This window comes from Oncorhynchus keta, unplaced genomic scaffold (genome assembly GCF_023373465.1).
Source record: "Oncorhynchus keta strain PuntledgeMale-10-30-2019 unplaced genomic scaffold, Oket_V2 Un_contig_3378_pilon_pilon, whole genome shotgun sequence".
NCBI classification, from domain to species: domain Eukaryota; kingdom Metazoa; phylum Chordata; class Actinopteri; order Salmoniformes; family Salmonidae; genus Oncorhynchus; species Oncorhynchus keta.
In genome coordinates this window covers 185608-207500 of record NW_026287223.1, presented here as the reverse complement: position 1 = coordinate 207500, position 21893 = coordinate 185608, and the positions used below count along the sequence as shown (strand labels likewise).

The window sequence follows — 21893 nt, the reverse complement described above, 5'->3', positions numbered from 1 at the left end:
CTATCTAACTCTAACCTATCACATGACCTAGTCTATCTAACTCTAACATATCACATGACCTAGTCTATCTAACTCTAACATGACCTAGTCACATGACCTAGTCTATCTAACTCTAACATATCACATGACCTAGTCTATCTAACTCTAACCTATCACATGACCTAGTCTATCTAACTCTAACATATCACATGACCTAGTCTATCTAACTAACATATCACATGACCTAGTCTATCTAACTCTAACATATCACATGACCTAGTCTATCTAACTCTAACAAATCACATGACCTAGTCTATCTAACTCTAACATATCACATGACCTAGTCTATCTAACTATAACATATCACATGACCTAGTCTATCTAACTCTAACATATCACATGACCTAGTCTATCTAACTCTAACATATCACATGACCTAGTCTATCTAACTCTAACATATCACATGACCTAGTCTATCTAACTCTAACATATCACATGACCTAGTCTATCTAACTCTAACATATCACATGACCTAGTCTATCTAACTCTAACATATCACATGACCTAGTCTATCTAACTCTAACATATCACATGACCTAGTCTATCTAACTCTAACCTATCACATGACCTAGTCTATCTAACTCTAACCTATCACATGACCTAGTCTATCTAACTCTAACATATCACATGACCTAGTCTATCTAACTCTAACCTATCACATGACCTAGTCTATCTAACTATAACATATCACATGACCTAGTCTATCTAACTCTAACATATCACATGACCTAGTCTATCTAACTCTAACCCTTCACATGACCTAGTCTATCTAACTCTAACATATCACATGACCTAGTCTATCTAACTCTAACATATCACATGACCTAGTCTATCTAACTATAACATATCACATGACCTAGTCTATCTAACTCTAACATATCACATGACCTAGTCTATCTAACTATAACATATCACATGACCTAGTCTATCTAACTATAACATATCACATGACCTAGTCTATCTAACTCTAACATATCACATGACCTAGTCTATCTAACTCTAACCTATCACATGACCTAGTCTATGACCTAACCTATCACATGACCTAGTCTATCTAACTCTAACCTATCACATGACCTAGTCTATCTAACTCTAACATATCACATGACCTAGTCTATCTAACTCTAACCTATCACATGACCTAGTCTATCTAACTCTAACCTATCACATGACCTAGTCTATCTAACTCTAACCTATCACATGACCTAGTCTATCTAACTCTAACCTATCACATGACCTAGTCTATCTAACTCTAACATATCACATGACCTAGTCTATCTAACTCTAACATATCACATGACCTAGTCTATCTAACTCTAACATATCACATGACCTAGTCTATCTAACTCTAACATATCACATGACCTAGTCTATCTAACTCTAACCAATCACATGACCTAGTTTATCTAACTCTAACCAATCACATGACCTAGTCTATCTAACTCTAACCTATCACATGACCTAGTCTATCTAACTCTAACATATCACATGACCTAGTCTATCTAACTATAACATATCACATGACCTAGTCTATCTAACTCTAACATATCACATGACCTAGTCTATCTAACTCTAACCTATCACATGACCTAGTCTATCTAACTCTAACATATCACATGACCTAGTCTATCTAACTCTAACCTATCACATGACCTAGTCTATCTAACTCTAACCTATCACATGACCTAGTCTATCTAACTCTAACATATCACATGACCTAGTCTATCTAACTCTAACATATCACATGACCTAGTCTATCTAACTCTAACATATCACATGACCTAGTCTATCTAACTCTAACATATCACATGACCTAGTCTATCTAACTCTAACATATCACATGACCTAGTCTATCTAACTCTAACATATCACATGACCTAGTCTATCTAACTAACATATCACATGACCTAGTCTATCTAACTCTAACCTATCACATGACCTAGTCTATCTAACTATAACATATCACATGACCTAGTCTATCTAACTCTAACCTATCACATGACCTAGTCTATCTAACTCTAACATATCACATGACCTAGTCTATCTAACTCTAACATATCACATGACCTAGTCTATCTAACTCTAACCTATCACATGACCTAGTCTATCTAACTATAACATATCACATGACCTAGTCTATCTAACTCTAACATATCACATGACCTAGTCTATCTAACTCTAACCTATCACATGACCTAGTCTATCTAACTCTAACATATCACATGACCTAGTCTATCTAACTCTAACCTATCACATGACCTAGTCTATCTAACTCTAACATATCACATGACCTAGTCTATCTAACTCTAACCTATCACATGACCTAGTCTATCTAACTCTAACCTATCACATGACCTAGTCTATCTAACTCTAACATATCACATGACCTAGTCTATCTAACTCTAACCTATCACATGACCTAGTCTATCTAACTCTAACATATCACATGACCTAGTCTAACTAACTCTAACATATCACATGACCTAGTCTATCTAACTAAACTCACATGAACTATAACTCTAACATGACCTAGTCTATCTAACTCTAACATATCACATGACCTAGTCTATCTAACTCTAACATATCACATGACCTAGTCTATCTAACTGACTAACCTATCACATGACCTAGTCTATCTAACTCTAACATATCACATGACCTAGTCTATCTAACTCTAACATATCACATGACCTAGTCTATCTAACTCTAACATATCACATGACCTAGTCTATCTAACTCTAACATATCACATGACCTAGTCTATCTAACTCTAACATATCACATGACCTAGTCTATCTAACTCTAACCTATCACATGACCTAGTCTATCTAACTCTAACATATCACATGACCTAGTCTATCTAACTCTAACATATCACATGACCTAGTCTATCTAACTCTAACCTATCACATGACCTAGTCTATCTAACTCTAACATATCACATGACCTAGTCTATCTAACTCTAACCTATCACATGACCTAGTCTATCTAACTCTAACATATCACATGACCTAGTCTATCTAACTCTAACATATCACATGACCTAGTCTATCTAACTCTAACATATCACATGACCTAGTCTATCTAACTCTAACATATCACATGACCTAGTCTATCTAACTCTAACATATCACATGACCTAGTCTATCTAACTCTAACCTATCACATGACCTAGTCTATCTAACTATAACATATCACATGACCTAGTCTATCTAACTATAACCCTTCACATGACCTAGTCTATCTAACTATAACATATCACATGACCTAGTCTATCTAACTCTAACCTATCACATGACCTAGTCTATCTAACTCTAACATATCACATGACCTAGTCTATCTAACTATAACATATCACATGACCTAGTCTATCTAACTCTAACATATCACATGACCTAGTCTATCTAACTCTAACCTATCACATGACCTAGTCTATCTAACTCTAACCTATCACATGACCTAGTCTATCTAACTCTAACCTATCACATGACCTAGTCTATCTAACTCTAACATATCACATGACCTAGTCTATCTAACTCTAACCCTTCACATGACCTAGTCTATCTAACTCTAACATATCACATGACCTAGTCTATCTAACTCTAACCCTTCACATGACCTAGTCTATCTAACTCTAACATATCACATGACCTAGTCTATCTAACTATAACATATCACATGACCTAGTCTATCTAACTCTAACCCTTCACATGACCTAGTCTATCTAACTCTAACATATCACATGACCTAGTCTATCTAACTCTAACATATCACATGACCTAGTCTATCTAACTCTAACATATCACATGACCTAGTCTATCTAACTCTAACATATCACATGACCTAGTCTATCTAACTCTAACCTATCACATGACCTAGTCTATCTAACTCTAACATATCACATGACCTAGTCTATCTAACTCTAACATATCACATGACCTAGTCTATCTAACTATAACATATCACATGACCTAGTCTATCTAACTCTAACCTATCACATGACCTAGTCTATCTAACTCTAACATATCACATGACCTAGTCTATCTAACTCTAACATATCACATGACCTAGTCTATCTAACTCTAACCTATCACATGACCTAGTCTATCTAACTATAACATATCACATGACCTAGTCTATCTAACTCTAACCTATCACATGACCTAGTCTATCTAACTCTAACATATCACATGACCTAGTCTATCTAACTCTAACCCTTCACATGACCTAGTCTATCTAACTCTAACATATCACATGACCTAGTCTATCTAACTCTAACATATCACATGACCTAGTCTATCTAACTCTAACATATCACATGACCTAGTCTATCTAACTCTAACCTATCACATGACCTAGTCTATCTAACTCTAACATATCACATGACCTAGTCTATCTAACTCTAACATATCACATGACCTAGTCTATCTAACTCTAACATATCACATGACCTAGTCTATCTAACTCTAACATATCACATGACCTAGTCTATCTAACTCTAACATATCACATGACCTAGTCTATCTAACTCTAACCTATCACATGACCTAGTCTATCTAACTCTAACATATCACATGACCTAGTCTATCTAACTCTAACCTATCACATGACCTAGTCTATCTAACTCTAACATATCACATGACCTAGTCTATCTAACTCTAACATATCACATGACCTAGTCTATCTAACTCTAACATATCACATGACCTAGTCTATCTAACTCTAACATATCACATGACCTAGTCTATCTAACTCTAACATATCACATGACCTAGTCTATCTAACTCTAACCCTTCACATGACCTAGTCTATCTAACTCTAACATATCACATGACCTAGTCTATCTAACTCTAACATATCACATGACCTAGTCTATCTAACTATAACATATCACATGACCTAGTCTATCTAACTCTAACATATCACATGACCTAGTCTATCTAACTCTAACATATCACATGACCTAGTCTATCTAACTCTAACATATCACATGACCTAGTCTATCTAACTCTAACCTATCACATGACCTAGTCTATCTAACTCTAACATATCACATGACCTAGTCTATCTAACTCTAACCTATCACATGACCTAGTCTATCTAACTCTAACATATCACATGACCTAGTCTATCTAACTCTAACATATCACATGACCTAGTCTATCTAACTCTAACATATCACATGACCTAGTCTATCTAACTCAACATATCACATGACCTAGTCTATCTAACTCTAACATATCACATGACCTAGTCTATCTAACTCTAACATATCACATGACCTAGTCTATAACTCTAACATATCACATGACCTAGTCTATCTAACTCTAACATATCACATGACCTAGTCTATCTAACTATAACATATCACATGACCTAGTCTATCTAACTCTAACCTATCACATGACCTAGTCTATCTAACTCTAACCTATCACATGACCTAGTCTATCTAACTCTAACCCTTCACATGACCTAGTCTATCTAACTCTAACATATCACATGACCTAGTCTATCTAACTCTAACATATCACATGACCTAGTCTATCTAACTCTAACATATCACATGACCTAGTCTATCTAACTCTAACATATCACATGACCTAGTCTATCTAACTATAACATATCACATGACCTAGTCTATCTAACTATAACCTATCACATGACCTAGTCTATCTAACTCTAACCTATCACATGACCTAGTTTATCTAACTCTAACCCTTCACATGACCTAGTCTATCTAACTCTAACATATCACATGACCTAGTCTATCTAACTCTAATCTGATATGACCAAGTCTGGTATGAACTTGAACATGACGTTGTCTGGCTACCCATCAGTCTAGCTATCATTCCACTCCTTGGTCTAGTCTGGTACCAGTCAGATATCATTCTACTCCTTGGTCTAGTCTGGATACCAGTCAGCTATCATTCCACTCCTTGGTCTAGTCTGGTACCAGTCAGATATCATTCTACTCCTTGGTCTAGTTTGATACCAGTCAGCTATCATTCCACTCCTTGGTCTAGTCTGGATACCAGTCAGCTATCATTCCACTCCTTGGTCTAGTCTGGATACCAGTCAGCTATCATTCCACTCCTTGGTCTAGTCTGGATACCAGTCAGCTATCATTCCACTCCTTGGTCTAGTCTGGTACCAGTCAGCTATCATTCCACTCCTTGGTCTAGTCTGGTACCAGTCAGCTATCATTCCACTCCTTGGTCTAGTCTGGACACCAGTCAGCTATCATTCCACTCCTTGGTCTAGTCTGGATACCAGTCAGCTATCATTCCACTCCTTGGTCTAGTCTGGATACCAGTCAGCTATCATTCCACTCCTTGGTCTAGTCTGGATACCAGTCAGCTATCATTCCACTCCTTGGTCTAGTCTGGATACCAGTCAGCTATCATTCCACTCCTTGTTCTTGCCTGGCTACCAGTCAGCTATCATTCCACTCCTTGGTCTAGTCTGGATACCAGTCAGCTATCATTCCACTCCTTGGTCTAGTCTGGATACCAGTCAGCTATCATTCCACTCCTTGGTCTAGTCTGGATACCAGTCAGCTATCATTCCACTCCTTGGTCTAGTCTGGTACCAGTCAGCTATCATTCCACTCCTTGGTCTAGTCTGGATACCAGTCAGCTATCATTCCACTCCTTGGTCTAGTCTGGTACCAGTCAGCTATCATTCCACTCCTTGGTCTAGTCTGGTACCAGTCAGCTATCATTCCACTCCTTGGTCTAGTCTGGCTACCCATCTGTTTAGCTATCATTCCAGTCCTTTCAATGTAATGATGTCTGTAATGACAGACATTAGCATATGAAACGGAGAACAAGGAGTGGAATTTTAGCTAAACATACTGGTACCCAGGCTACATATTACCAGGTGTAGGGAGTAAACTGACTGGTACCCAGGCTACATATTACCAGGTGTAGGGAGTAAAACTGACTGGTACCCAGGCTACATATTACCAGGTGTAGGGAGTAAACTGACTGGTACCCAGGCTACATATTACCAGGTGTAGGGAGTAAACTGACTGGTACCCAGGCTACATATTACCAGGTGTAGGCAGTAAACTGACTGGTACCCAGGCTACATATTACCAGGTGTAGGGAGTAAACTGACTGGTACCCAGGCTACATATTACCAGGTGTAGGGAGTAAACTGACTGGTACCCAGGCTACATATTACCAGGTGTAGGGAGTAAACTGACTGGTACCCAGGCTGTATATTACCAGGTGTAGGGAGTAAACTGACTGGTACCCAGGCTACATATTACCAGGTGTAGGGAGTAAACTGACTGGCACCCAGGCTACATATTACCAGGTGTAGGGAGTAAAACTGACTGGTACCCAGGCTACATATTACCAGGTGTAGGGAGTAAACTGACTGGCACCCAGGCTACATATTACCAGGTGTAGGGAGTAAAACTGACTGGTACCCAGGCTACATATTACCAGGTGTAGGGAGTAAACTGACTGGTACCCAGGCTACATATTACCAGGTGCATGGTGGGAAAACGATATACTAAATATTGTGCTTCAGTTACTTTTCTTCTCACTATGGTTTCAACATAGCATGATTCTAACAGCTGTAACCTAGGTAACAGGATGGTCATCAGAATCTCTAACAGGACAGTAATGAGTGTATCCTTCTTCTTACCTGTCTGGTTTACTGGGGCAACGAAGCAGAGAGAGCAGGACAAGAGAAAGAAATATCATGTTATGACAGAGTTGATCAGAAACCTGAAACTGTCTGTACATTAGTAGTGCTTTCCTCCTCTCCTCTCCTCTCCTCTCCTCTCCTCTCCTCCAGTGTCCTCTCCTCTCCTCTCCCTCCTCCCTCTGTCTGTACCTCCCTCCTCTCCTCTCCTCTCCTCTCCTCTCCTCTCCTCTCCTCTCCTCTCCTCTCCTCTCCTCTCCCTCCTCCTCCTCTCCTCCTCTCCTCTCCCTCCTCTCCTCTCCTCTCCCCTCTCCCTCTCCTCTCCTCTCCCTCTCCTCCTCCTCTCCTCTCCTCTCCTCCTCTCTCTCCTCTCCTCTCCTCTCCTCTCCTCTCCCCTCTCCCTCTCCTCTCCCCTCCTCTCCTCTCTCTCTCCCCTCCCCTCCTCTCCTCCTTCCTCTCTCTCCTTTCCTCTCCTCTCCTCTCCCTCCTCCCCCTCCTCCCTCCTCCTCCCTCCCCTCCTCACCTTTCCTCCCTCTCCCTCCTCTCCTCTCCTCTCCTCCTCCTCTCCTCCCTCCCTCCCTCCCTCTCCCCCCCTCCCTCCTCCTCCTCTACTCTCCTCTCCTCTCCTCACCTCTTGAAGAGTAGGATGGCGATGACGATGCAGACGATGAAGATGACAGCCATTACCGGCCCCACCACCCACAGAAGCCCCTCCTCCTCATCTACGATTGGCTGAGGGTCCACGTCATTGGAGGTCACGGGGTCAGAATAGGGGCTGGTTGAATACATTGTCTAGAGAGAGAGAGAGGTTAGAGAGAGGGTGTGTGTGTGTGTGTGTGTGTGTGTGTGTGTGTGTGTGTGTGTGTGTGTGTGTGTGTGTGTGTGTGTGTGTGTGTGTGTGTGTGTGTGTGTGTGTGTGTGTGTTATCTGAGGCATACTCGTGTGATGAGTAACTTAAAAACCTGAAGACTTGTTAGCTAATGACTAGGCTTTAGCCCAGTGGGCTAACAGAGAGACCCAGGTTTGACCCCAGTCCTGCACGAGGAACACATGCTTCTGGTGTGAGTCTGCTAATGTGTGTGTGTGTGTATGTGTGTGTGTGCATGTGCATGTGCATGTGCGTGTGCGTGTGTGTGTGTGTGTGTGTGTGTGTGTGTGTGTGTGTGTGTGTGTGTGTGTCCACTCCCAGCCCAAACCCACATTATTAGATAGGTCTAGCAGCGCCAGCACGAAGAACACATATTCCTGTCCGTTTTGCAGGGGGCGGTTCCGGAACTCTCCATAGCTCCTCCCATCACCGAGGGTGAACTCCTGGGGGAGGGTCTTAAAGTGTGCGGAAACATAGGCCCTGGGATCTGATTGGCTGGCCGGGACCTGGCGACGGACACGCAGCGCCTGGCTCACACTGGTCCTGTTGATCTCTTTCAGGAGCTGGAGGAGAGGGGGGAGTAGAGATGGAAAGACAGAGGGGAGGAGAGGATAGAGAGAGGGGAGGAGAGGATAGAGAGAGGGGAGGAGAGGATAGAGAGAGAGGAGGAGAGGATAGAAAGAGGGGAGGAGAGGATAGAGATGGATAGAGAGAGGGGAGGAGAGGATAGAGAGAGAGGATAGAGATGGATAGACAGAGGGGAGGAGAGGATAGAGAGAGAGGAGGAGAGGATAGAGAGAGGGGAGGAGAGGATAGAGATGGATAGAGAGAGGGGAGAAGAGGATAGAGAGAGGGGAGGATAGAGAGAGGGGAGGAGAGGATAGAGATGGATAGAAAGAGGGGAGGAGAGGATAGAGAGAGGGGAGGAGGATAGAGAGAGGGGAGGAGAGGATAGAGATGGATAGACAGAGGGGAGGAGAGGATAGAGAGAGAGGATAGAGATGGATAGACAGAGGGGAGGAGAGGATAGAGAGAGAGGCGGAGAGGATAGAAAGAGGGGAGGAGAGGATAGAGATGGATAGAGAGAGGGGAGGAGAGGATAGAGAGAGGGATAGAGATGGATAGACAGAGGGGAGGAGAGGATAGAGAGAGAGGAGGAGAGGATAGAGAGAGGGGAGGAGAGGATAGAGATGGATAGAGAGAGGGGAGAAGAGGATAGAGAGAGGGGAGGATAGAGATGGATAGAAAGAGGGGAGGAGAGTATAGAGAGAGGGGAGGAGGGGATAGAGATGGAAAGAGAGAGGGGAGAAGAGGATAGAGAGAGGGGAGGAGGGGATAGAGAGAGGGGAGGAGAGGATAGAGAGAGGGGAGGAGAAGATAGAGAGAGGGGAGGAGAGGATAGAGAGAGGGGAGGAGGGGATAGAGATGGATAGAAAGAGGGGAGGAGAGGATAGAGAGAGGGGAGGAGGGGATAGAGATGGATAGAGAGAGGGGAGGAGAGGATAGAGAGAGGGGAGGAGGGGATAGAGATGGACAGAGAGAGGGGAGGAGAGGATAGAGAGAGGGGAGGAGGATAGAGAGAGGGGAGGAGGGGATAGAGATGGATAGAAAGAGGGGAGGAGAGGATAGAGAGAGGGGAGGAGAGGATAGAGAGAGGGGAGGAGGGGATAGAGATGGATAGAGAGAGGGGAGGAGAGGATAGAGAGAGGGGAGGAGGGGATAGAGATGGATAGAGAGAGGGGAGGAGAGGATAGAGAGAGGGAGGAGAGGATAGAAAGAGGGGAGGAGAGGATAGAGATGGATAGAGAGAGGGATAGAGAGAGGATAGAGGAGGGGATAGAGATGGATAGAGAGAGGGGAGGAGAGGATAGAGAGAGGAGAGAGAGGAGAGGAGAGGGGATATAGAGATAGAGATGGATAGAGAGAGGGGAGAAGAGGAAGAGAGAGGGGAGGATAGAGAGAGGGGAGGAGAGGGATAGAGATGGATAGAGAGGGGAGGAGAGTATAGAGAGAGGGGAGGAGGGGATAGAGATGGACAGAGAGAGGGGAGGAGAGGATAGAGAGAGGGGAGGAGGGGATAGAGAGAGGGGAGGAGGGGATAGAGAGAGGGGAGGAGAGGATAGAGAGAGGGGAGGAGAGGATAGAGAGAGGGAGGAGGGGATAGAGATGGAAAGAGAGAGGGGAGGAGAGGATAGAGAGAGGGGAGGAGGGGATAGAGATGGACAGAGAGAGGGGAGGAGAGGATAGAGAGAGGGGAGGAGGGGATAGAGATGGACAGAGAGAGGGGAGGAGAGGATAGAGAGAGGGGAGGAGGGGATAGAGAGAGGGGAGGAGAGGATAGAGAGAGGAGAGGAGGGATAGAGATGGAAAGAGAGAGGGGAGAAGAGGAGAGAGAGGGGAGGAGGGGATATTATGGACAGAGAGAGGGGAGGAGAGGATAGAGAGAGGGAGGAGGGGATAGAGATGGATCAGAGAGAGGGGAGGTTAGAGGATAGAGAGAGGAGGATTGTGTTATCTGGTTATTAGATTATCATCTTCATATTGAGTTATCTGGTTATTACCCAGGAGGGGATCATTATCATCTTCATATTGTGGGAGGATCTGGATAGAGAGAGGGAGGATTATGAGATGGATAGAGAGAGGGGAGGAGAGGTATAATCTTCAGAGAGATGGATTAGATCATTATCATCTTCAGATTGGTTATCTGGGATATCATTATGGATATTGAGATTGATAGAAAGATGAGAGGGGAGGAACCCATCATTATCATCTTCATATTGGATGTTATCTGGTTATTGAGAGGGGGTTATCATCTTCATATTAGTTATCTGGAGGACCCATCATTATCATCTTCATATTGTGTTATCTGGTTATTACCCATCATTATCATCTTCATATTGTGTTATCTGGTTATTACCCATCATTATCATCTTCATATTGTGTTATCATTATCATCTTCATATTGTGTTATCTGGTTATTACCCATCATTATCATCTTCATATTGTGTTATCTGGTTATTACCCATCATTATCATCTTCATATTGTGTTATCATTATCATCTTCATATTGTGTTATCTGGTTATTACCCATCATTATCATCTTCATATTGTGTTATCTGGTTATTACCCATCATTATCATCTTCATATTGTGTTATCTGGTTATTACCCATCATTATCATCTTCATATTGTGTTATCATTATCATCTTCATATTGTGTTATCTGGTTATTACCCATCATTATCATCTTCATATTGTGTTATCTGGTTATTACCCATCATTATCATCTTCATATTGTGTTATCTGGTTATTACCCATCATTATCATCTTCATATTGTGTTATCTGGTTATTACCCATCATTATCATCTTCATATTGTGTTATCTGGTTATTACCCATCATTATCATCTTCATATTGTGTTATCTGGTTATTACCCATCATTATCATCTTCATATTGTGTTATCTGGTTATTACCCATCATTATCATCTTCATATTGTGTTATCTGGTTATTACCCATCATTATCATCTTCATATTGTGTTATCTGGTTATTACCCATCATTATCATCTTCATATTGTGTTATCTGGTTATTACCCATCATTATCATCTTCATATTGTGTTATCTGGTTATTACCCCATCATTATCATCTTCATATTGTGTTATCTGGTTATTACCCATCATTATCATCTTCATATTGTGTTATCTGGTTATTACCCATCATTATCATCTTCATATTGTGTTATCTGGTTATTACCCATCATTATCATCTTCATATTGTGTTATCTGGTTATTACCCATCATTATCATCTTCATATTGTGTTATCTGGTTATTACCCATCATTATCATCTTCATATTGTGTTATCTGGTTATTATCTGTTATTATCATTATCATCTTCATATTGTGTTATCTGGTTATTACCCATCATTATCATCTTCATATTGTGTTATCTGGTTATTACCCATCATTATCATCTTCATATTGTGTTATCTGGTTATTACCCATCATTATCATCTTCATATTGTGTTATCTGGTTATTACCCCATCATTATATTATTATTATTATATTATCATCTTCATATTGTGTTATCTGGTTATTACCCATCATTATCATCTTCATATTGTGTTATCATTATCATCTTCATATTGTGTTATCTGGTTATTACCCATCATTATCATCTTCATATTGTGTTATCTGGTTATTACCCATCATTATCATCTTCATATTGTGTTATCTGGTTATTACCCATCATTATCATCTTCATATTGTGTTATCTGGTTATTACCCATCATTATCATCTTCATATTGTGTTATCTGGTTATTACCCATCATTATCATCTTCATATTGTGTTATCTGGTTATTACCCATCATTATCATCTTCATATTGTGTTATCTGGTTATTACCCATCATTATCATCTTCATATTGTGTTATCTGGTTATTACCCATCATTATCATCTTCATATTGTGTTATCTGGTTATTACCCATCATTATCATCTTCATATTGTGTTATCTGGTTATTACCCATCATTATCATCTTCATATTGTGTTATCTGGTTATTACCCATCATTATCATCTTCATATTGTGTTATCTGGTTATTACCCATCATTATCATCTTCATATTGTGTTATCTGGTTATTACCCATCATTATCATCTTCATCATTACTTCTTCATATTGTGTTATCTGGTTATTACCCATCATTATCATCTTCATATTGTGTTATCTGGTTATTACCCATCATTATCATCTTCATATTGTGTTATCTGGTTATTACCCATCATTATCATCTTCATATTATGTTATCTGGTTATTACCCATCATTATCATCTTCATATTGTGTTATCTGGTTATTACCCATCATTATCATCTTCATATTGTGTTATCTGGTTATTACCCATCATTATCATCTTCATATTGTGTTATCTGGTTATTACCCATCATTATCATCTTCATATTGTGTTATCTGGTTATTACCCATCATTATCATCTTCATATTGTGTTATCTGGTTATTACCCATCATTATCATCTTCATATTGTGTTATCTGGTTATTACCCATCATTATCATCTTCATATTGTGTTATCTGGTTATTACCCATCATTATCATCTTCATATTGTGTTATCTGGTTATTACCCATCATTATCATCTTCATATTATGTTATCTGGTTATTACCCATCATTATCATCTTCATATTGTGTTATCTGGTTATTACCCATCATTATCATCTTCATATTGTGTTATCTGGTTATTACCCATCATTATCATCTTCATATTGTGTTATCTGGTTATTACCCATCATTATCATCTTCATATTGTGTTATCTGGTTATTACCCATCATTATCATCTTCATATTGTGTTATCTGGTTATTACCCATCATTATCATCTGCATATTGTGTCATCATTATCATCTCCATCATCATGCAGTATCTCACCTCATCTAGGTTCATCTGATCAGGGTTGTCACCAGGCTTCAAGAACTTCCCTCCTCTCTGTTTCTTCAGAGGAACCACCACCACATAGTAGCCCCTGGCAACAACAACACAACACTTCAGTTATCATGTACAGATGAGATCATCAACTAGATTCACCTTAATGATGGTCGACTACAGAACAGAGATCATCAACTAGATTCACCTTAATGATGGTCGACTACAGAGATCATCAACTAGATTCACCTTAATGATGGTCGACTACAGAGATCATCAACTAGATTCACCTTAATGATGGTCAACTACAGAACAGAGATCATCAACTAGATTCACCTTAATGATGGTCAACTACAGAGATCATCAACTAGATTCACCTTAATGATGGTCAACTACAGAACAGAGATCATCAACTAGATTCACCTTAATGATGGTCGACTACAGAACAGAGATCATCAACTAGATTCACCTTAATGATGGTCGACTACAGAGATCATCAACTAGATTCACCTTAATGATGGTCGACTACAGAGATCATCAACTAGATTCACCTTAATGATGGTCAACTACAGAACAGAGATCATCAACTAGATTCACCTTAATGATGGTCGACTACAGAGATCATCAACTAGATTCACCTTAATGATGGTCGACTACAGAACAGAGATCATCAACTAGATTCACCTTAATGATGGTCGACATCAACAGATTCACAGAGATCATCAACTAGATTCACCTTAATGATGGTCGACAGATACAGAGATCATCAACTAGATTCACCTTAATGATGGTCAACTACAGAGATCATCAACTAGATTCACCTTAATGATGGTCGACTACAGAGATCATCAACTAGAACAGAGATCATCAACTAGATTCACCTTAATGATGGTCAATGAACAGAGATCATCAACTAGATTCACCTTAATGATGGTCAACTACAGAGATCATCAACTAGATTCACCTTAATGATGGTCAACTACAGAGATCATCAACTAGATTCACCTTAATGATGGTCGACTACAGAGATCATCAACTAGATTCACCTTAATGATGGTCGACTACAGAGATTCAGAGATCATCAACTAGATTCACCTTAATGATGGTCAACTACAGAACAGAGATCATCAACTAGATTCACCTTAGAACAGAGATCATCAACTAGATTCACCTTAATGATGGTCGACTACAGAGATCATCAACTAGATTAACCTTAATGATGGTCGACTACAGAACAGAGATCATCAACTACATTCACCTTAATGATGGTCGACTACAGTACAGAGATCATCAACTAGATTCACCTTAATGATGGTCAACTACAGAACAGAGATCATCAACTAGATTCACCTTAATGATGGTCAACTACAGAGATCATCAACTAGATTCACCTTAATGATGGTCAACTACAGAACAGAGATCATCAACTAGATTCACCTTAATGATGGTCTACAGACATCAACTAGATTCAGAACAGAGATCATCAACTAGATTCACCTTAATGATGGTCAACTACAGAACAGAGATCATCAACTAGATTCACCTTAATGATGGTCGACTCAACAGACAGAGATCATCAACTAGATTCACCTTAATGATGGTCGACTACAGAACAGAGATCATCAACTAGATTCACCTTAATGATGGTCGATCATACAGAACAGAGATCATCAACTAGATTCACCTTAATGATGGTCGACTACAGAACAGAGATCATCAACTAGATTCACCTTAATACGTCATTTCCGGTCACAACTTGCAGGCTTGTTTTCGAATTGCTGTGCGTTTTGTTGCCAACCTATTTTGCTACCTGACAGCTTTACGGGTTTCACTTTTTAATTACCGTTCATATATTTATTTATTTTTTCAACTTTTTCACTCCGGACGCGATTCGTCAGGACCTCCAACATCCGAATCAACTAGCTAAGTAGTAACATTAACATGATGCCTTCTAATTGCAGCCGCTGTGCATCGCCTTACGGCGAGGATAGCTGTACTGCAAGCCCAGCTTCAGACGCAATCGTTAGGCAAGGGTAATTTCAGTGTAGGAAAGGATGAAACAGCGTCTGTGCCACCAGTAAGTACAGATAGTAGTATAAATCCCTGGCACAGTCCCCGCAGCCGGACAACTTTCTCACGGTTTCTGGAAGGAAATGCTGTAGGAACGCTCAACCGGTGTCGCTCATTCAGCAGACAGAAACTTTCAACCGGTTTCCCCATTAAGCAGCGGGTCGGTGTCAGAGGCCGAGTCTTCTCTGGTCTCTACTCCTCCCGTTACGGGGTCTGAGACGCCTAGCTTCCCACCATTAGCTCTGACAAATTGAAAACTCTAGTCATTGGCGACTCCATTACCCGCAGTATTAGACTTAAAGCGAATCATCCAGCGATCATACACTGTTTACCAGGGGCAGGGCTACCGACGTTAAGGCTAATCTGAAGATGGTGCTGGCTAAAGCTAAAACTGGCGAGTGTAGAGAGTATAGAGATATTGTTATCCACGTCGGCACCAACGATGTTAGGATGAAACAGTCAGAGATCACCAAGCGCAACATAGCTTCTGCGTGCATATCAGCTAGAAAGATGTGTCGGCATCGAGTAATTGTCTCTGGCCCCTCCCAGTTAGGGGGAGTGATGAGCTCTACAGCAGAGTCTCACAACTCAATCGCTGGTTGAAAACTGTTTTCTGCCCCTCCCAAAAGATAGAATTTGTAGATAATTGGCCCTCTTTCTGGGACTCACCCACAAACAGGACCAAGCCTGACCTGATGAGGAGTGACGGACTCCATCCTAGCTGGAGGGGTGCTCTCATCTTATCTGCCAACATAGACAGGGCTCTAACTCCTCTAGCTCCACAATGAAATAGGGTGCAGGCCAGGCAGCAGGCTATTAGCCAGCCTGCCAGCATAGTGAGTCTGCCACTAGCATAGTCAGTGTAGTCAGCTCAGCTATCACCATTGAGACCGTGTCTGTGCCTCGACCTAGGTTGGGCAAAACTAAACATGGCGGTGTTCGCCTTAGCAATCTCACTAGGATAAAGACCACCTCCATTCCTGTCATTACTGAAAGAGATCATGATACCTCACATCTCAAAATAGGGCTACTTAATGTTAGATCCCTTACTTCAAAGGCAATTATAGTCAATGAACTAATCACTGATCATAATCTTGATGTGATTGGCCTGACTGAAACATGGCTTAAGCCTGATGAATTTACTGTGTTAAATGAGGCCTCACCTCCTGGCTACACTAGTGACCATATCCCCGTGCATCCCGCAAAGGCGGAGGTGTTGCTAACATTTACGATAGCAAATTTCAATTTACAAAAAAAATGACGTTTTCGTCTTTTGAGCTTCTAGTCATGAAATCTATGCAGCCTACTCAATCACTTTTTATAGCTACTGTTTACAGGCCTCCTGGGCCATATACAGCGTTTCTCACTGAGTTCCCTGAATTCCTATCAGACCTTGTAGTCATTGCAGATAATATTCTAATCTTTGGTGACTTTAATATTCACATGGAAAAGTCCACAGACCCACTCCAAAAGGCTTTTGGAGCCATCATCGACTCAGTGGGTTTTGTCCAACATGTCTCTGGACCCACTCACTGTCACAGTCATACGCTGGACCTAGTTTTGTCCCATGGAATAAATGTTGTGGATCTTAATGTTTTTCCTCATAATCCTGGACTATCGGACCACCATTTTATTACGTTTGCAATTGCAACAAATAATCTGCTCAGACCCCAACCAAGGAACATCAAAAGTCGTGCTATAAATTCACAGACAACACAAAGATTCCTTGATGCCCTTCCAGACTCCCTCTGCCTACCCAAGGACGCCAGAGGACAAAAATCCGTTAACCACCTAACTGAGGATCTCAATTTAACCTTGCGCAATACCCTAGATGCAGTTGCACCCCTAAAAACTAAAAAAAAATGTCTCATAAGAAACTAGCTCCCTGGTACACAGAAAATACCCGAGCTCTGAAGCAAGCTTCCAGAAAATTGGAACGGAAATGGCGCCACACCAAACTGGAAGTCTTCCGACTAGCTTGGAAGGACGGTACCGTGCAGTACCGAAGAGCCCTTACTGCTGCTCGATCGTCCTATTTTTCTAACTTAATTGAGGAAAATAAGAACAATCCGAAATTCCTTTTTGATACTGTGGCAAAGCTAACTAAAAAGCAGCATTCCCCAAGAGAGGATGACTTTCACTTTAGCAGTGATAAATTCATGAACTTCTTTGAGGAAAAGATTATGATTATTAGAAAGCAAATTACGGACTCCTCTTTAAACCTGCGTATTCCTCCAAACCTCAGTTGTCCTGAGTCTGCACAACTCTGCCAGGACCTAGGATCAAGAGAGACGCTCAAGTGTTTTAGTACTATATCTCTTGACACAATGATGAAAATAATCATGGCCTCTAAACCTTCAAGCTGTATACTGACCCTATTCAACTAAACTACTGAAAGAGCTGCTTCCTGTGCTTGGCCCTCCTATGTTGAACATAATAAACGGCTCTCTATCCACTGGATGTGTACCAAACTCACTAAAAGTGGCAGTAATAAAGCCTCTCTTGAAAAAGCCAAACCTTGACCCAGAAAATATAAAAACTATCGGCCTATATCGAATCTTCCATTCCTCTCAAAGATTTTAGAGAAGGCTGTTGCGCAGCAACTCACTGCCTTCCTGAAGACAAACAATGTATACGAAATGCTTCAGTCTGGTTTTAGACCCCATCATAGCACTGAGACGGCACTTGTGAAGGTGGTAAATGACATTTAATGGCATCGGACCGAGGCTCTGCATCTGTCCTCGTGCTCCTAGACCTTAGTGCTGCTTTTGATACCATCGATCACCACATTCTTTTGGAGAGATTGAAACCCAAATTGGCCTACACGGACATGTTCTGGCCTGGTTTAGGTCTTATCTGTCGGAAAGATATCAGTTTGTCTCTGTGAATGGTTTGTCCTCTGACAAATCAACTGTACATTTCGGTGTTCCTCAAGGTTCTGTTTTAGGACCACTATTGTTTTCACTATATATTTTACCTCTTGGGGATGTTATTCGAAAACATAATGTAAACTTTCACTGCTATGCGGATGACACACAGCTGTACATTTCAATGAAACATGGTGAAGCCCCAAAATTGCCCTCGCTAGAAGCATGTGTTTCAGACATAAGGAAGTGGATGGCTGCAAACTTTCTACTATTAAACTCGGACAAAACAGAGATGCTTGTTCTAGGTCCCAAGAAACAAAGAGATCTTCTGTTGAATCTGACAATTAATCTTAATGGTTGTACAGTCGTCTCAAATAAAACTGTGAAGGACCTCGGCGTTACTCTGGACCCTGATCTCTCTTTTGAAGAACATATCAAGACCATTTCGAGGACAGCTTTTTTCCATCTACGTAACATTGCAAAAATCAGAAACTTTCTGTCCAAAAATGATGCAGAAAAATTAATCCATGCTTTTGTCACTTCTAGGTTAGACTACTGCAATGCTCTATTTTCCGGCTACCCGGATAAAGCACTAAATAAACTTCAGTTAGTGCTAAATACGGCTGCTAGAATCCTGACTAGAACCAAAAAATTTGATCATATTACTCCAGTGCTAGCCTCTCTACACTGGCTTCCTGTCAAAGCAAGGGCTGATTTCAAGGTTTTACTGCTAACCTACAAAGCATTACATGGGCTTGCTCCTACCTACCTCTCTGATTTGGTCCTGCCGTACATACCTACACGTACGCTACGGTCACAAGACGCAGGCCTCCTAATTGTCCCTAGAATTTCTAAGCAAACAGCTGGAGGCAGGGCTTTCTCCTATAGAGCTCCATTTTTATGGAACGGTCTGCCTACCCATGTCAGAGACGCAAACTCGGTCTCAACCTTTAAGTCTTTACTGAAGACTCATCTCTTCAGTGGGTCATATGATTGAGTGTAGTCTGGCCCAGGAGTGGGAGGGTGAACGGAAAGGCTCTGGAGCAACGAACCGCCCTTGCTGTCTCTGCCTGGCCGGTTCCCCTCTTTCCACTGGGATTCTCTGCCTCTAACCCTGTTACGGGGGCTGAGTCACTGGCTTGCTGGGGCTCTCTCGTGCCGTCCCTGGGGGTGCGTCACCTGGGTGGGTTGATTCACTGTTGTGGTCGGCCTGTCTGGGTTGCCCCCCTTGGGTTGTACCTTGGCGGAGATCTTTGTGGGCTATACTCGGCCTTGTCTCAGGATGGTAAGTTGGTGGTTGAAGATATCCCTCTAGTGGTGTGGGGGCTGTGCTTTGGCAAAGTGGGTGGGGTTATATCCTTCCTGTTTGGCCCTGTCCGGGGTGTCCTCGGATGGGGCCACAGTGTCTCCTGACCCCTCCTGTCTCAGCCTCCAGTATTTATGCTGCAGTAGTTTATGTGTCAGGGGCTAGGGTCAGTTTGTTATATCTGGAGTACTTCTCCTGTCCTATTCGGTGTCCTGTGTGAATCTAAGTGTGCGTTCTCTAATTCTCTCCTTCTCTCTTTCTCTCTCTCGGAGGACCTGAGCCCTAGGACCATGCCCCAGGACTACCTGACATGATGACTCCTTGCTGTCCCCAGTCCACCTGGCCATGCTGCTGCTCCTGTTTCAACTGGCCTGGGCCCTAGGACCATGTCCCAGGACTACCTGACATGAGGACTCCTTGCTGTCCCCAGTCCACCTGGCCATGCTCCTGCTCCAGTTTCAACTGTTCTGCCTTACTATTATTCAACCATGCTGGTCATTTATGAACATTTGAACATCTTGGCCACGTTCTGTTATAATCTCCACCCGGCACAGCCAGAAGAGGACTGGCCACCCCACATATGCTCTCTCTAATTCTCTCTTTCTTTCTCTCTCTCGGAGGACCTGTAATGATGGTCGACTACAGAGATCATCAACTAGATTCACCTTAATGATGGTCAACTACAGAGATCATCAACTAGATTCACCTTAATGATGGTCGACTACAGAACAGAGATCATCAACTAGATTCACCTTAATGATGGTCGACTACAGAGATCATCAACTAGATTCACCTTAATGATGGTCAACTAACAGAGATCATCAACTAGATTCACCTTAATGATGGTCAACTACAGAGATCATCAACTAGATTCACCTTAATGATGGTCGACTACAGAGATCATCAACTAGATTCACCTTAATGATGGCCGACTACAGAGATCATCAACTAGATTCACCTTAATGATGGTCAACTACAGAGATCATCAACTAGATTCACCTTAATGATGGTCAACTACAGAGATCATCAACTAGATTCACCTTAATGATGGCCGACTACAGAGATCATCAACTAGATTCACCTTAATGATGGTCAACTACAGAGATCATCAACTAGATTCACCTTAATGATGGTCAACTACAGAACAGAGATCATCAACTAGATTCACCTTAATGATGGTCAACTACAGAGATCATCAACTAGATTCACCTTAATGATGGTCGACTACAGAGATCATCAACTAGATTCACCTTAATGATGGTCAACTACAGAGATCATCAACTAGATTCACCTTAATGATGGTCGATACAGAGATCATCAACTAGATTCACCTTAATGATGGTCAACTACAGAACAGATCATCAACTAGATTCACCTTAATGATGGTCAACTACAGAGATCATCAACTAGATTCACCTTAATGATGGTCGACTACAGAACAGAGATCATCAACTAGATTCACCTTAATGATGGTCAACTACAGAGATCATCAACTAGATTCACCTTAATGATGGTCACTACAGAACAGAGATCATCAACTAGATTCACCTTAATGATGGTCGACTACAGAGATCATCAACTAGATTCACCTTAATGATGGTCGACTACAGAACAGAGATCATCAACTAGATTCACCTTAATGATGGTCGACAC

At 41.5% G+C, this 21893-nt stretch overlaps 1 protein-coding gene and 1 long non-coding RNA gene across 2 annotated transcripts in view; both read right to left on the bottom strand.

Moving 5' to 3' along the window:
* Window positions 1-21893, bottom strand: part of LOC118383175 (receptor-type tyrosine-protein phosphatase delta-like) — a 199534-nt gene that overhangs the window by 97429 nt on the left and 80212 nt on the right. The window contains exons 21-24 of the mRNA XM_052508125.1: window positions 14004-14097; window positions 8896-9126; window positions 8327-8487; window positions 7696-7707 (exon numbers count right to left, since the gene is read on the bottom strand). Coding sequence (XP_052364085.1) covers window positions 7696-7707; window positions 8327-8487; window positions 8896-9126; window positions 14004-14097 — 498 coding nt within the window. The remainder of the gene's footprint in view (window positions 1-7695; window positions 7708-8326; window positions 8488-8895; window positions 9127-14003; window positions 14098-21893) is intronic.
* On the bottom strand, window positions 2510-5646 carry LOC127923934 (uncharacterized). The gene is made up of 4 exons (XR_008116262.1): window positions 5480-5646; window positions 4619-4874; window positions 3563-3626; window positions 2510-2522 (listed from the first exon to the last, which is right to left on the bottom strand). It is a non-coding gene; the product is annotated as an uncharacterized LOC127923934 (long non-coding RNA).